The sequence below is a fragment of the Podarcis raffonei genome, chromosome W (genome assembly GCF_027172205.1).
Source record: "Podarcis raffonei isolate rPodRaf1 chromosome W, rPodRaf1.pri, whole genome shotgun sequence".
Lineage (NCBI taxonomy): Eukaryota > Metazoa > Chordata > Lepidosauria > Squamata > Lacertidae > Podarcis > Podarcis raffonei.
Window position 1 is genome coordinate 12,205,939 of NC_070620.1, and position 17,533 is coordinate 12,223,471.

Here is a 17,533-nt window from a genome sequence, read left to right on the forward strand (position 1 = left end):
TTACAGTCAAGTTCAGACTCTTAAGATAGACAGTCCCTACGCCGGTCGCTTCCAGCTCCTGACCGTTGGCCTGTTTCACAGCGAAGCTTTGCTTCTTAAACGTTGAAAAGAGTCCTCTGTGTGGGGACATATGAACCGTGCATCCAGTGTCAATTACAAACGAGTTCCCAACATCTGGCGTGGTCCCCTTCGCCATCAAAGCCTTTCCAAGTTTCACCATAGGCTTGGTACGACCTTTGCCTGACGCCTCAGGCTTTGCTGAGCGGCCCTTCGCTCCTTTTGGCTGACGTGGCTTCTTGCAGCTCCGCTGAAGATGCCCAGCCTGTCCGCAATTGTAACACTGGACAGCGTTCAAAGCTACAGCCTCCTTTCCAGTAGCCTCATCGGTGGGGGAATTAGAACTCCGTTCCTCCCTCCCCCTGTCTTTTACTTCCAGTGCAGCATGCCGGCTGTGTTCATCTAGAACCACGGCATTCAGGGGAGGTGGACACGTTAACGCTCCCCCCTTCTTGGCATCCATGCTGAATCCAAGGGTCAGCTTTACACTCAATCTCAAGCCAGCTTTCACTTTTCAAGCCAGTAAACTCCAAAGGTTCTCTTCTGTTTACTGCTTCTTACAGGCAGGCAAACTTTTGGGCTGTTTTCAAAACCCTTGCACAGCTGCGCAGATACACCTTCGATTTCCCAGGCTCTTTTTAGGCCACTCAGTAACTGGCAGACGTTGCCTAGCAACCTGCTCAGGACGGAACTCCTTATCTCACCACAGGAATTCCTGGTATGCAAGCTTGCGAACCAGAAAATAAGCCTTTCTTCGTTCACTTTTCTCTCTAGCCCAAAATGCAGCTTACCTTTTCTTGGGGCTCCGTTGCCTTGAAACACACTCCTCTCGGTGTCCAGCTGTCTGTTTCAGCTTTCTGGCTGCAGGCAGACGCATTTCTTTATCTTCTTAGGTGCAGAGGATGGCAACGATTCATCGACCTCTCACCTCTCATGCAGATTCTCATAGATCAGATAACCATCGGTCTGCTACCAGTTGTCGGGATTCAAGCCAAAAGTCAGAGCCTCCAGCTTAGCTCTTAGTCCAGAGGAATTTGGCCACCCTCCAGGTGCCCGGCTTGAATCCTTATGACCTCCTGTCTGCGTCTCCCGGCAAGATCAAAGGAGGTCTCCAATCGGCGATTCTCCTCAACGTGAAGGAGAACACACCACTCCTCCCCCAGGGAGGGGGAATGAGACAGACAGAAATATATCTACATGTCTTTATTTCTGTCTTTCAGCAGTACAGAGAAAACATGTCTGCACACTCTGCTTCCCCACTGCAGAGAGAGAATAAACTCCACCCATGTACTTCCAGTACAGGGTCATGTGCTGCTCTGAGGTAACATCCGGCTCTCAGAGCAGTGAATAGACTGTTCCTGGTTCCCACGGTACAATCCAATAACACCCACATCCTGTTTACCATTCCAGCCACCTGGTGCTTGCTTTTGCATTGCTCCTTTTTCGTAACAGAATGTCCCTGCTTCATCTTTAAATACTTGGATGAAAGGTGGGGTATAAAACATAGTAACTCAAAAAGACTTGTCCTGGGAAAGCTGAGTGGAATTTCTCTCCCCCTCCCCTTCTCTTCTATCTATGGTGTGTGTATAACTCTGTGCTGTATTTACAATCCCAGGGCAAGGCCCTCAGAAGACATCAGCATCCGTGACTTCTGCTCCTGCTGCGCTCACTCCATCAACAGCTGCCCAGATCAACAAAGCGTTCACATTTACCACCTCTGTGTATGTATGGACGTCTTTCTGTTTTCGTTTCTTTAATGTCCCTTGGTAGCACTGGTGTTTTATATAGCAACAGCAAGACACATGATCACTTTTCAGAGTGCCAGTGTAATGTGGTGGTTATATTCCTGAGAGGTTTGTTAGGCTGAGCGATGAAGGCCACCCTGGCCTCTCAGTTTGAAGCTTGGGTAGACCAGCCATGGCCAACCTGGTGTCCTCTAGCTGTTTGGGATTAGAGCTCCCATCAGCACCGTGCTGGTAGGAGTCGTAGTCCAAAACAGCTGGAGAGCACCTGGTTGGTAAAAGGCTGCATTAGACTATTACAGGGGTGGCCAACGCCCAAGAGACTGCGATCTACTCACAGAGTTAAAAACTGGCAATGATCTTTTTTTTTCCAATATAATTTTTATTAATTTACAACAATAATTATACATTTTTAACCAAATTTCCACAAATTATACTTTTGAGACTTCCTTCGATTTTTCTGGTAATCATCCATATATACTTCTAACTATAACGCATTTCCTTTTTTGCATTGCCTTTTAACTTTCACCTTTTCCAATATATATTTTCACAAACAATACATCTTAACCTTTACAGTGCTTCTTGAAACCCCACTAGCGTTGTTTGTGAATCACATAGATTTTTCAGATAATCTACAAACTTCCCCCAATGTTCTATGAACTTTTGATTTTTAGAATATCTTATTTTTCCAGTCAGTTTATCTAGCTCCGCATAGTCTATTAGTTTCATTCTCCAATCTTGAATTGTCGGTGTTTCTTCCTGTTTCCACTTCTGGGCTAGTAGAATTCTTGCTGCCGCAACTGCATACTGGAATAGCTTACAGTCTTTCCTTCTTATCTCTTTCCCTGTGATTCCTAAAAGAAAAGCTTCTGGTTTCTTGACAAAAGTATATTTTAACATTTTTTTTAATTCATTATATATCCCTTCCCAGAAGTTCTTAACTTTCTTACATTCCCACCACATGTGATAAAATGTTCCCTCCCTTTCTTTGCATTTCCAACACTTATTGTCCGTTTTGTACATTTTGGCTAATTTGACAGGTGTAATATACCATCTATAGAACATTTTCATCACATTTTCCTTCAATCCCATGCATGCAGTGAATTTTAAATTTTCCTTCCATAGTTTTTCCCAATCTTCAAATTGGATATTATATCCAAAATCTCTAGCCCAGTGTATCATTACTGATTTAACTTCTTCGTCCTTCGTACACCATTCCAACAATATCTTATACATTTTTGACAAAATCTTATTGTCACTATTAATTATATCCATTTGAAACCTAGAGTCTTTTTCTGCATACCCCTTTTCCTTTGCATCTTTCTTAAACATTTCATTTACCTGGAAGTAGTGTAACCAATCATATACATAGTCCTTAACTTGTTCATATGGTTTTAGTTTCCACTTTCCTCCTTCTTTCATTACCAATTCTCCGTATGTAGCCCAATTGCCTCTCATATTCACTTTCTTTACACTCATAACCTCTAACGGAGATAACCAATGTGGAACCCTTGGTTCTAAAAGACTTTTGTACCTGTCCCATACTTCTATTAACGAGTTCCTGAAGATGTGGTTTCCAAATCCTTTATGAACCTTTTTCTTATCACACCATAAGTAAGCGTGCCACCCAAACCTGTTATCGAAACCTTCAAGATCTAATAATTCCTTGTTTTCTAGCTTAATCCAATCCTTTAACCAGCAAATACATGCTGCCTCATAATATAGTTTCAAATCTGGCAGGGCGAAGCCTCCTCTTTCTTTCGCATCTGTAAGTAATTTATATTTTATTCTTGGCTTCTTGCCTTGCCAGATGTACCTTGATATCACTTTTTGCCAATCTTTAAAGGTTCCACTCCCCTTAATTATGGGGATTGTCTGAAACAAAAATAACATCCTTGGGAGCACGTTCATCTTAATTGTAGAAATCCTGCCCCAAAAGGACAGTTTCATTCTATTCCACACCTCCAGGTCTTTTTTTATACCTTTCCACATTTGAACATAGTTATTCTGGTACAGGTCAATATTTTTGGTTGTTAACCATATTCCCAAGTATTTTACTTTCTTCACTACTTCCATCTCCGTTTGTTGTTGCAATATTTCTATCTTATCCTGCTCCATATTTTTAGCCATTATTTTAGTTTTTTTCTTATTCAATCTGAACCCGGCCACCATCCCAAATTGTTCAATCTCCTCCAATACCTCTCCAACACTTTCTAATGGTTCTTCCATCGTTATAACCAGATCGTCGGCAAAGGCTTTCACTTTATATTCATTCTGACCTACTGTCACCCCTTTTATTCGACTATTTTGTCGAATAACTGGCAGTGATCTACCCCCTTTTGGGGTGGTTCAGGTCTACCGGTAGATCACGATCTACCTGTTGGACATGCCTGGACTATTAGATTGAGGACCTGGGGAATAACCTTCAGTACTACCTTGCAGGATTGTTGTGAGATTAAAACAGGAGAGCCATGGCTGTCACCTTGAGCTCCATGGAGCAAATATAGGGTGCAAGACCGGAGCCTTCACCCAACCTGGGAATAAGCCCAATGAAATCCAGTACTTCTGAATAGGCATGGCCAGGTTCAGTGGCGTAGCGTGAGTTGTCAGCACCCGGGGCAAGGCAAGTAATTTGTGCCCCCTAACCCGTGGATTTGCGCCCCCTAACCCATGGATTTGCGCCCCCTAACCGTAACCCCCAGATGTTGCGCCCGGTGCGGCCGGCCCCCCCTGCACCCCCCACGCTACGCCACTGACCAGGTTTGCAGCCTATGTGCACTAGGTGGGAGGTGGAGATGAAGCTCAAGTGAACTGTTGTAGGGGAGGGTACTGTTACGAAAAAGGAGCAATGCAGAAGCAAGCACCAGGTGGCTGGAATGCTAAACAGGATGTGGATGTTATTGGATTGTACCGTGGGAACGAGGGACAGTCTGTTCAGAGCTCTGAGAGCCGGATGTTAGCTCAGAGTGACACATGACCCTGTACTGGAAGTACATGGGTGGAGTTATTCTCTCTCTGCAGTTGGAATCAGAGTGTACAGACGTGTTTCTCTGTACTGCTGAAAGACAGGAATAAAGACATGTAAATATATTTCTGTCTGTCTCTTTCCCCCCCCCCTGGGAATGGAGGAGGGGGAGGAATGGTGTGTTCTTCTTTCACGTTGGGAAGAATCGACGAGGGAGACCTCCCTTGATCCTGCCGGGAGTCGCTGGCAGGGGAGGTCAATAAGGGTTCAAGCCGGGCACCTGGAGGGTGGCCAAATTCCTCTGGACTAAGAGCTGGGACTGCATCTGGTGGCTTGAATTCCGACATATGGTAGCAGACCGATGGATATCTGATCTATGAGAATCTGCATGAGAGGTGAGAGGTCGATGAATCGTTGCCATCCTCTGCACCTAAGGAGATGAAACAAAGCGTCTGCCTGCAGCCAAAAGCTGAACAGACAGCTGGACACCGAGAGGAGTGTGTTTCAAGGCAACGGAGCCCCAAAAAGGTATGCTGCATTTCGGGCAAGAGAGAATGAACGCAGAAAGATTTATTTTCTGGTTCACGAGCTGCGTTTGAAAAACAAGCTCTGAGAGCAAGCTTGCATACCAGGAATTCCTGTGGTAAGATAAGGATTCCCGTCCCGGGGAAGGTTGCTGGGCAACGACCATCAGGGCTTAGAAAGTTACTGACAAATGGGATTGGCTCAGAAAGAGAGTGAGACGTCAAAGAATGTTTTGACTACCTTTTGCAGCTGTGGAAAACAGCGTGCAGATTGCCTGCCTGAGAAAGCAGAAAAACAGCAAAAAGTTTGCCTGCCTGTAAAAAGCAGTAAACAGCCGAGAGACTTTTGGAGTTTACTGGCGTGAAAGTGAAAGCTGGCTTGGGATTGAGTGTAAAGCTGACCCTTGGATTCAGCATGGATGCCAAGGAGGGGGGAGCGTTAACGTGTCCACCTCCCCTGAATGCCGTGGTTCTAGATGAACACAGCTGGCATGCTGCACTGGAAGTAAAGCACAGGGGGAGGGAGGAACGGAGTTCTAATTCCCCCACCGATGAAGCTACTGGAAAGGAGGCTGTAGCTTTGAACGTTGTCCGATGTTACAATTGTGGACAGGCTGGGCATCTTCAGCGGAACTGTAAGAAGCCACGTCAGCCAAAAGGAGCGAAGGGCCGCTCAGTAAAGCCTGAGGCGTCAGGCAAAGGTCATACCAAGACTTCGGTGAGACCTGCAAAGGCTTTGATGGCGAAAGGAACCACGCCAGATGTTGGGAACGCGTTTGTAATTGACACTGGATGTACTTTTCATATGTCCCCACACAGAGGACTCTTTTCAACGTTTAAGAAGCAAAGCTTCACTGTGACACAGGCCAACGGTCAGGAGCTGGAAGCGGCCGGCGTAGGGACTGTCTATCTTAAGAGTCTGAACTTAACTGTAAACAATGTTTACTTGGTTCCTGAATTGAAGTTCAATCTGCTGAGTGTTTCGCAGATTGCAAAGAAAGGACTGCGATTGTGCTACGATGCTGAGAGCTGCAAGATCTACAAAGATGGAGAGTTATTTCTTTCGGCCAGAGAGAAGGATGGACTATATTTGTTGACTTTTGCACAAAGTGATTACATGGAATGTAATTCATCTGTGTCTAACCTAGTTTCTCTTGCAGGTGTGAGCAAGAAGAAGACTGGAGTCAACAGAGCATTTCAGCGGGTGTATGCTGATGTGATTGGTCCTCTAGAACCATCTAGAGGCAATGCAAGATTTTATCTTGTGTGTGTGGATCATTTCTCTAACTATGTCTGGGTTTATGTGTTGAGAAAGCCACAGGAAGCCTTGGAGAGGTTTCAGGAGTTTTGTGACAAAGTTAAGAGTATGCATAATGCTAACATTGATTGTCTATTCACAGATGAGAAGCAGATTTTTCTTTTACAGGATTTCCAAAGGTTCCTGCAGAAGAAGGGGATCAGACACAAGATTGCTGTTTCAGCGGAAGCGTGGAACAGGGGTGTCTGTGTACGGGTGAACAAAGAATTGCAAAAGGGGATGGAAGCGCAATTGCTAAGTTCACATCTGCCACATGAGTACTGGGCCGAGTCTCTAATGTCGTTCTGTTATACGAAAATGAGAAAGGTTTCAAAAGAGTTGGGAAGTTCTCCTTTTGAGAAACTGTTCCACAGAAAACCTTCTGTTGCCCATTTCAAGGTTTTTGGGTCTCATGTGAGAACAGAAGCTCCAGGTGGAGTAAAGAATGCCAGAGGCATTTTTGTGGGGTATGAAAAGGGTCTCTACAGAGTAATTTTGTCTGAATCTGGTCAGGTGATTCTCACAAAATTTCTAGAGAGTGCTCCTGAACAGGAGAGAGTGATAGTACACACATTTCCCACTGAGGACGATTCAGATGATGATGATTTTACTGATTACAGCTGTAATGAAAGTGATGACACTGATAGCTCGGAGAGCTCAGTTGTCACAGTCATTGAGAGGAAGTCTCACACAATAGATAGGCCTTCACAACTGAAGGATGAACCACTGTTTACCATTGGAACTAGTTCTCCAAAGAGTCCTGAGACTGGACCAGTGAGCAGAGAGGATCAGCACCTCATACGTAGGTCTGAGAGAGTTACAAAGGGTCAACCACCCAAGAGGTACTCAAAAGAGTTTGCTAACTTAGCTGTTGCATGTGTTGCTGTTGTAAACAACCGAGGACAGGTTGGAGCTGTGTCTAAGTCAGAGACAAAGACACAACAGAGAGTTACTAGCCAAGGTAATGCAGATGCAATCATTCCTTGGAAACCAGACAACCAGAGAGGTACACTGGGGAAACCAGTGGCGGGGAGTTCCAAGGGTGGAACTGAAACAACAGGGGAGTGTTATGTGTATAACAACTGTTTGTTTTCTTCTCTGGATCACGTTTTGTTTACCGCAACACGCATTGATTCTTTTGGGGGAGGATGTTACGAAAAAGGAGCAATGCAGAAGCAAGCACCAGGTGGCTGGAATGCTAAACAGGATGTGGATGTTATTGGATTGTACCGTGGGAACGAGGGACAGTCTGTTCAGAGCTCTGAGAGCCGGATGTTAGCTCAGAGTGACACATGACCCTGTACTGGAAGTACATGGGTGGAGTTATTCTCTCTCTGCAGTTGGAATCAGAGTGTACAGACGTGTTTCTCTGTACTGCTGAAAGACAGGAATAAAGACATGTAAATATATTTCTGTCTGTCTCTTCCCCCCCCCCCTGGGAATGGAGGAGGGGGAGGAATGGTGTGTTCTTCTTTCACGTTGGGAAGAATCGCCGAGGGAGACCTCCCTTGATCCTGCCGGGAGTCGCTGGCAGGGGAGGTCAATAAGGGTTCAAGCCGGGCACCTGGAGGGTGGCCAAATTCCTCTGGACTAAGAGCTGGGACTGCATCTGGTGGCTTGAATTCCGATAGGTACAACAACCTGCCTTCTATCTTGGTTTGGCTGCCCTTGGCTCTTGTTGACAAGGGTTCAGAAGAACAAAAACAAAAAAACAAAAAAAACCCCCACAAACACACGAAATGCTATCTCATTACCAGCCACCACCAGAATTCTTGGCCATATTTGTAAGCCGATTTCTCCATATTGGCACTAGCCCTAACGATAGTCCTTTCGCTAGGACAGAAATTGCATGTCTCACAGTGTATTGGTCAACCTGCCAGTAGCCACTGGTGTGCGTTGAGACTGGTGGGTTTGGGAGGTCAGGAGCCCCCAACAGTAGGCGGCAGCAGAGCCAATGACAGGCAGAGCCGGCTAAGTCCTCCTAGCTGAGTTCTGCAAGGGGCAACACTGATTTGAATTGATTTGATTTATTGTATTTCTATGTCGCTTTCCATTCAGATGAATCCCAAAGTGGCTTACAAACAATAAACAACAATAACAGAACACAGGTGGGGGCTGACTGAAGTCAGTAGGGCAGTGCCTCATTTGCCCAGGCTAGCCTCCCCTGCAACCTGCAGCACTGGATATGTAAAATAAAATATAAAATCAAAAGCCTTCATGCAGATCCAGGCACAAAAACTGAAATGCACGCATGGAGGGGCTGAATGAGAGCATGGAAGCTGGAAAAGATGCAGTGGCACAGTTAGCCATAATGTAGCTTTTATGGCTTGGGAGGGAAAGCCTGTAATCTGTACTCATGGAGGTGACTAAATCGTCCTTTTGCCATCTGGAGGCTTCAGTTGCATAAGCAGTCACATGGAGAAGGTCGCCATGGGGTAGGCAGTTCTCATTCCATCACATTATAATCAGACCTGGGGAACAACCATTTAGATCAGGGTTGTGGTTGCTGAACTACAATTCCCACCAGCTTTTGCAGCCAGCATGGCCAATAGCCAGGGATGATCAGAATATAGTTCAGCAAAAATCCTCTCCCACGCCTGATTCAGATGGGAAGGGGTCACGGGGGATTAGGAACCCAGGCTCCCCAATGTGTGAATTAGGAGAAGCTGAAATTCTGCACTGTGCATGTGTTGTGCAAATTAAGTAACCATGCACATGTTTAATTTATATATGGAGGGGTCGTTCAGCGAACACTTTCATCTTGTCATGCAGTTCAGGTAGAATAGCTCATTATCTCATTGCTTTTAGGGAAAAGCCTGTGTAATGAAAACCTGAAAATAAATGGAGAGAAAGGTGGCACAGCTGTTAAACAGGATTCTCTTTTTAAGAAATTATTATGATGACTAGATCTGTTTGGCCACTCACTGACGCATACTTGGGTGGCATATAGAGCCACAAAAAAAAAAAAGCAACACAGTGTTAATAGACAATCCATAGTGCAGGTAGGTAGCGAACTCTTGGCATCCTACCAAACTATACTTCCCATTAGTGAGAGCCATGATGTTTAACTGGAACAAATATGTAGTGTATACACGTGTACCTTCTTCCCTCCCCGCCCCCCGCAAACCTTCTGATTCAATTTTCGAAAAGGCCAAATATTGTACATTAATGTTTTTGTTTTGTCTTCTAGTCCTGAAGTTAACCTTGATGCAATCCTCTCCAATCTTGCAACATCTGTCCCTCCAGTAGAAGGTGAGTTTTTGTTTTAAAATGGGGTGTGCATTTTGAAGAGAACGTGGTCCTCAGGCTGGAAAAAAACAACTTCTCTAGTCCTGCTGGTACAGCCACATCTCCTTCCCTCTCTAATCCAGGGATAAGGAACCTTTAGCCCTCCAGATGTTGCTGAACCACAAATCCCATCAGGCCCAGCAAGCATGTCCATAGCAGTCAGGGATGATAAAGCTCAACAGCATCTGGAGGGCCAAAGCTTCCATCATTCCTCATTTAATCCAGTCTTGTTAATTCTTGAGAAGAAGAAGCTCTTCAGGGCCCTTTCCTGTAGTCTGCTGCCTGATGGCCTTTTTCTTAACTGGGTATGCTGGATGTTGAACCTAGGCTCTTCTGCATGCAAAGAATATGCTCTACCACTAAGCTCTGCCACTAAACATAAACCTCCCTGGATATATGCAGTAGGAAAGGAATGTCGTTTAGTCGTTTAGTCGTGTCCGACTCTTTGTGACCCCATGGACCAGAGCACGCCAGGCACTCCTGTCTTCAGGAAAGGAGTAAACAGAAGCAAATGTTTCAAGAGATTGGGAATACCTGGTTGACTTGATCTATAGCTGCAGTTTGTCAGAAGTTGGTAGGTGGTTTATGTAACAGACTGTGGAACTGATGGTCTGGAAGAGGAAGGGGAAAAGGTTTTGGAGGTTAAACCAAACAACACACAACTCAACAAACTAAGCAGAGAGACATAGGAAGCTACCTTTGATTGAGGTGAGCTGTTAGGGTCCACCTAGCATGGTATTGTCTGCACTGACTGGCAGTGACTCTCCAGTGATTGAGGCAGAGTTTCTCCCAGCCCTGCCTGGTGATGCTGATTGGGATTGAACCTGGGACCTTCTGCAGGCAAAACAGATTATCTACCTCTGAGATATGAATTCCAGGGTTTATGCTGCTTTGGAGCTGGGTGGTAGTGATCAGTGAACCTTACCTTTGAAATTTGTTTACTTTGTGTCTTTTTCTTGTACCTTGGCAGCAATACCTTCTCCTCCAAAACAGCTAAGCCAGCCTGATGCCTTTCCCTTTGGCGGGAACGTTAAATTTGGAACCCCTCTGGAGAGCTCCTTCACTTTTGGGTCCGCAAAACCATCCAGTCTTCTGGGAGTCCCCATGACAAGCAGTGGCTCAGGAGATCCAAGCCTGGCAAACAGCCAGGTGACCTCAGCCCCTGTGGCCTCCGTCCCTTTCTCAACCTCTGGGAAACTGGAAGGGCTTCCATTGAAACAAGGAGATCACCTCTTCCAGGGCACCGCTGCTGGGGAGACCCTTGGGAGCTTCTCTGGGTTAAGAGTCGGTCAAGCCAATGAGAATTCCAAGGCTGCCACTACCAAACCTCCACCTGTTAATGCCACAGGTGGACAGCCAGCAAAAGCGAGTACAATACCTTCTGGGTTTACTCTTGGAAGCTCTTTGCAGGCCAGCAAACCAACAGAGGCGGCTGCCTCTGTGATAACAACCAGCTTAACATCAACGTCTGCTAGCACCATCTTCAGCAATGTCCAATTGGTCAACACAGGGTCTCCTGCTTTCCTTGGCCTTGGAGTGCCTGCAGGGGGTGCCAAGTCAACTTTCACACTTGGGGTTCAGTCAGCAAATGCCGCAATGGCAACACCCTCTTCTGCACCAGCGGCAACTGCTACTCTGTCATTCGGAAGTCTGTTGAGTTCAGCTCCAACTGCTGTGGCCACCACAGCTGTAAGCTAAAACTGTGAAAGACGTCTTTAAAAGGACTCAAATCCTAGCGTCAAACAGGAGATTTCCCCTCCGGATTGCAAGAGAGGAGGGGAAAAGGTTTGAACTGTATTTTCCTGCAAAAAAGAGAGGAAAGGAAGCTAAAATCCACCGCTTAGACCCTGGGAACGGACTGCCTTTAGACAATGAGAATGCCGTATTGTGAAAGGCGCTATTGGTAAATAGAGTGCTTTTGACAGCTAACTTTGCAAAAGAGATACAGTGTTTCTGGCTGACTTCTCCTGGTTTTAAAGTAACTTTAAAGTAACTGGAATTGAAACTGTCGTTTTTTGGTGAATTGGGGGACTTAAAAAGGTTATTTTTTAAAAAAAGTTACAAGATTGACTGTTACTGTGTCCCCCTAGAGGAAGTTGGATATTGTTACAAAAACAACTGGGCCAGGGGAATTTTCCACTTCATAACAAATCCTAGCTGTGGGACTGACCTTGGACTTAATCTAGAGTGTTATGGCAGATGGAAAAGAAAAGTCAGAGTTGCTTCAAGAGAAACCAACGAGGTCTGGTAAATCTTTTCTTACAGATATTGGGCTACAGAGAAGAGCATCAGCATCTGGCTCTTCTGGAACACCTGGACCATCAGGGGCCGCACCTGTACAAGCGAAGCCAAAAGGAATGTCGTCTGAGGATGTTTTAGCTCTGGCACTAGGGAGAATTAATGAATCTTTGGAAAATTTAACCAAACAAGTAGCTGAAACAAACAAACAGGTAGCTGAAACAAACAAACAAACAAGTAGCTGAAGCATCAGTTAAAATTGACCAAAACACTACAAGCATAAATAACTTGGGACAGAAGGTGAATACTAACACAGAGACTATTGAGAAACTGCTTCAGGAATCCACCCAGACTTGAAAGACAGCTGAAGGAGCAAAGGAAATAGCAACTGCCACTGAAGAGAAGATACCACCGATACAGAGGCAACTTGACGATTACAGGTTGATGTTTTCTATGATTGAATTGAAGGAGAAACAAACGAATTTGAGGATCAGGGCTGTACCTGAACTTGAGAAAGATAACTTGACTGACTTTCTTACGAAGGAATTTGCAGACTTCTGGCAGCTAGACTTGGGGAAGGAAGAATTTAAGATAGTGAGTGCATTCAGGCTTGGAAGAGGAGGAAAGAAGAACAAGGTGAGAGACTGCCTTATCACCCTTCAAACAAAAGAGGAGAGAGACAGAATCTTGAATCTGCATTTCCGAAAGACCTTGGAAATTCATCAGTCAAGTGTGGAGATAATTAAGGACATTCCGAAACATCTTTTGGATCTCAGGTTTAACTACGGAGACCTGGTCGCTTTGCTGAGAAGTAACAGAATCATATTTAGGTGGGAATTCCCTCAAGGCCTGTCTTTTAAATACAAAGGGAGAAAGATAAAAATAAGATCACCTGACGACAAAGATAGATTTTTGAAAGATCACGGAGAAGACTTACAGAAAGAAGCGGAATCTGGAGAAGAGCCAAGAGCACTGGAAAGAGGAATCTTAGACATAGCAAACTTATCTTTTGGTTTGCATGGTTCAGAGAAAGTGACACCACTGACAGAACAAGAACAAGCACTTGGCGCAGTTGGAGGGAAATAAAGTAACTACATTATGGCTCTGCAACTACTAAGTTGGAATTGTAACGGTCTAAACTCCCCCTGGAAAAGGAAAAATGTCTTTCACTTACTGAAAAAGGAACAATTGGACTTGATTTGCCTACAGGAAACACATGTGATAAGGCTACATAGAAAAGTATTGATTAACAAAAGATTGGGACAGGAGTTTATTTCATCTGACAAAGTTAAAAAAAGAGGAGTAGTGATCTACGCAAAGGAGAGATTATCACCGAAATTTATTTTTAAAGATGACCAAGGAAGATTTGTGGCAATTGAAATTCAAATTCAAGGAGAGAAATTCTTGATAGTAGGAGTTTATGCACCGAATGAGGGGAAATCTGAATTCTTTAAAAAGTTGCATGAGACCTTAATGGACTACATGGATTATAACTTGATTTTGATGGGAGATATGAACGGAGTGGTATCTACAAATATGGATAAGGCACAAAGACAGGTAGTCACCAAGGATGGTAGACTACCGAAAACTTTTTTTGAGATGACGGACAATCTGGACTTAGTTGATATCTGGAGAACAAAGAATCCCTTGGGTACAGAGGGAACTTTCTTTTCTGAAGCCAAAATCACATGGACCAGAATTGACCAAATATGGGTAACTAGAGGAATGGCACCAAAGATAAAGAAGGCGGAAATTTGTCCAAGAACTTGCTCCGACCATAATGCTGTGAAGATGGAGATGAAACTAATATCAACTGGCTCTTTTAGATGGAGGATGAATGACACCTTATTTAGAGATGAAAACGTGATTAAGAAGGCCCAAAAAACTATCAGAGACTATTTTGAGATAAATATGAACACCAATGTTGAAAAAAGAGTTATCTGGGAGGCAAGCAAAGCCGTTATGAGAGGGTTCTTGATACAACAGAATGCAATAAAGAAGAGAAGTCTAAATGAGAAGAAAGACAAAATTTTGGAGAAAATAAAAGAAAGTGAGAAGAAATTGAGAGCAAAACCAAAGTCGCAAGAGATCCTGAGAGAAATAAAGTTATATCAAGTACAATATATGAAAATGATGAATCAAGAAACAGAATGGAAAATTAAACAAATGAGACAAAAGACATTTGAATCAGCTAACAAATGTGGGAAATTGTTGGCTTGGCAAATGAAAAAAAGACAAAAATTAAATACTATTACAAATTTAGAAGTGGAAGGAAAGAACATACAGAACCCAGCCGAGATTAAAAATTGTTTCCAGAGGTACTTTAAACAATTATACACACAAGGGCCACAGAAAGAAGCTGATATAGATCGATTTTTGAAGATAAATGGATTACAAAAAATTTCTCAAGAAAATAAATTAATGTTGAATTACAAAATATCTGAACAGGAAATAGAAGGTGCCATTCAGAACATGCAATTAAGCAAATCTCCAGGACCAGATGGACTGACTTCAAGATATTACAGAACCTTAAAAGAATGGTTAGTACAACCTTTAAAGGAAGTCTGTAATGAAATATTGGAAGGGAAAAAGGCACCAGAGTCGTGGAAAGAAGCGTACATTACACTTATACCGAAAACAGAAACTGAAAAAACTCAGCTTAAGAACTACGGCCCCATATCATTACTCAATGTGGATTACAAAATTTTTGCAGATATTTTGGCCAAGAGATTAAAAAAAGTGTTGATGGAAGAGATTCATAAAGACCAAGCAGGCTTTCTTTCGGGGTAGACATTTGTCTGACAATTTGAGGAATATAATTAACATCTTGGAAAAGCTTGAAGTGAATATTAATACTAAGGCAGTTTTGATATTTGTGGACACGGAGAAAGCCTTTGACAACATTTCTTGGAGCTTTATGAAGAAGAACCTTCAGGTGATGGGGTGAGAGAAGGATTTGGAAATGGTATAAGTGCAATTTACTCTGAGCAAAAGGCTAAGTTAATTGTTAATAATGAGGTTACGGAGGAATTTAAGATAGAAAAAGGAACACGACAAGGTTGCCCAATTTCTCCATTGCTTTTTATATCAGTCCTGGAGGTTTTGCTGAATATGATTAGAAGGGACCAGTTGGTTAAAGGTGTACAAGTCGGAGCTAAACAGTATAAACTGAGAGCATTTGCAGACGATCTAGTACTGACATTACAGGAGCCAGAATCTAGTACCAAAAGAGTTTTGGAACTGATTCAAGATTTTGGCCAGGTTGCAGGATTTAAATTGAATAAACTAAAAGCAAAGGTTTTAGAGAAAAATTTAACAGCGATTGAAAGAGAGAGGTTTCAGAATGTGACAGGTTTAACAGTGGTTAAGAAAGTGAAATACCTGGGGATTAACATGACAGCTAAAAATGGGAATTTATTTAAAGACAATTATGAAAAATGCTGGACGGAAGTGAAAAAAGATTTAGAAATCTGGTCAAATTTGAAGCTTTCATTGTTAGGCCGTATTGCTGCTATAAAGATGAATGTATTGCCAAGAATGTTATTTTTGTTTCAAACATTGCAAATTTTGGACAAAATGGATTGTTTCAAGAAGTGGCAGAGAGATATTTCTAGATTTGTCTGGCAGGGCAAGAAGCCCAGAATAAAATTTAAAATATTAACAGATGCAAAGGAAAGGGGTGGATTTGCCCTGCCAGACCTTAAACTTTATTATGAATCAGAAGCTTTCTGCTGGTTGAAAGAATGGCTACTCCTTGAAAACACAGACATTTTGGATCTGGAAGGTTTTAATAATGTATTTGGATGGCATGCATATCTGTGGTATGACAAGGTCAAAGCACATAAAGTATTTAAAAACCATATTGTCAGGAAAGCACTGTTTAGTGTCTGGATAAGATATAAGGATTTGCTTGAAAATAAAACCCCAAGGTGGTTGTCACCGATGGAAGCGAAGGCTCAGAAAAAACTCAATATAGAGGCCAAATGGCCGAAATATTGGGAAATTTTGGAACAAGTGGGAGACAAGCTGAAATTGCAGAGTTATGAAAAACTAAAAAACAAAGTGCGAGATTGGCTTCATTATTATCAAATAATGGAGGCATACAATTTGGACAAAAAAAATGGATTCCAGGTGGAAAAATCAAATATGGAAACAGAACTGTTAGATCCCAAAACTAAGACTTTGTCAAGAATGTATAACTTGCTGTTGAAATGGAATACGCAGGATGAAACGGTGAAATCTGCTATGATTAAGTGGGCTCAAGATGTTGGACATAACATTATGATGGCTGACTGGGAACAGTTATGGACCACAGGTATGAAGTTTACGACATATAATGCCTTAAGAGAGAATATTATGTTTAAACCTTTTTATATTTAATTCTTTTTTAAAAAAACCCAATTTTGCCTTATAGACTTCATATTTATACATCATTGCTTATTCTTTAAACCTTTTTCTAAAGTCGGCCTAAATTCCCTTCCACAATTTCCCCAATTTTCATACAAATATCCAAACAAAATAAAAACAGAACAGGTTAAATTATACACCCTTTGGATTCCCAAACTCCACCCCCCCCTTTCCCGGTTTCAATCCCCAACAAACGTCCATCAGTCCATCTACTATCAGCCTGGAGATCTCACGTCCGAGGCTCTTAATTCTCTCTCAATTCCTCTCTGCCGGTTTTTTTTGTAGTCCTTGGTATTAAACACTAAATCTCGGAGAAGCTCTAGTGCAATAAGGTCCATGTTTCCTCCAGCCAGACCTCCATATTTAAAAGTGGAGCCTGAATCTTGTTTCTTTAATCCTTTCAAGTCCAAATGTCCCCAAAGCTCCACCTTCCACCTTAATCAAATTTGTAATCCTTAGGTCTTCAGATCTCCACATAAGGAGATCCCTCCATTTTTCAGCTCCCAATTCAAACCAGATTTTCATCATCAAGTTCTTATTTTCCTTTGTAGCCATCGTGTCAGGCCTCTGGCCTTCCTTTATCTTTGACAACATTGCAGCTCCTCCTTCCTTTTCTTCAGGAACAACATATACCTCTTTCCCCTCACTCTCAAATCTCTCAAGTTTCTCTTCTTGGCCAGCTGCATAAGCTTCCTGAGTCGAATCCTTATCAAATTCAATGAATTTGTTTACTGTTAAGTCCAGAGTTGCAACATTTGTAGCCAAAACATCAACTTGGCCTTGTAGCTTTCCCAAGAGAACAAAAACTCTGTCCAACTTAGCTTGAATTTTCCCTCCTTCAGGCATTCTTGTAATGTCCCAAAACCCCCTCTAGAGGGATTTTGGTTACTTAGTATTCCTTCCAGTTCAAATCCAAAAATCAAATTAGTTTGTATCAGTTCTTCCTTATTTTCAACAAAATATAATCAAATTGTCACAGATATAGCCAGCAGAAGCAGTAGAAACAAAGTTCCCT

The 17,533-nt window shown here is 43.0% G+C and overlaps 1 protein-coding gene across 1 annotated transcript in view; it reads left to right on the forward strand.

The window, feature by feature from the left end:
* The window catches only part of LOC128406130 (nuclear pore complex protein Nup214-like), a 77,283-nt gene extending 65,042 nt beyond the window's left edge, over window positions 1-12,241 (forward strand). Inside the window, exons 4-7 of the mRNA XM_053373151.1 lie at window positions 1,673-1,778; window positions 9,776-9,837; window positions 10,844-11,453; window positions 12,139-12,241. Coding sequence (XP_053229126.1) covers window positions 1,673-1,778; window positions 9,776-9,837; window positions 10,844-11,453; window positions 12,139-12,241 — 881 coding nt within the window. The remainder of the gene's footprint in view (window positions 1-1,672; window positions 1,779-9,775; window positions 9,838-10,843; window positions 11,454-12,138) is intronic.
* Window positions 12,242-17,533: the final 5,292 nt, after the last annotated feature.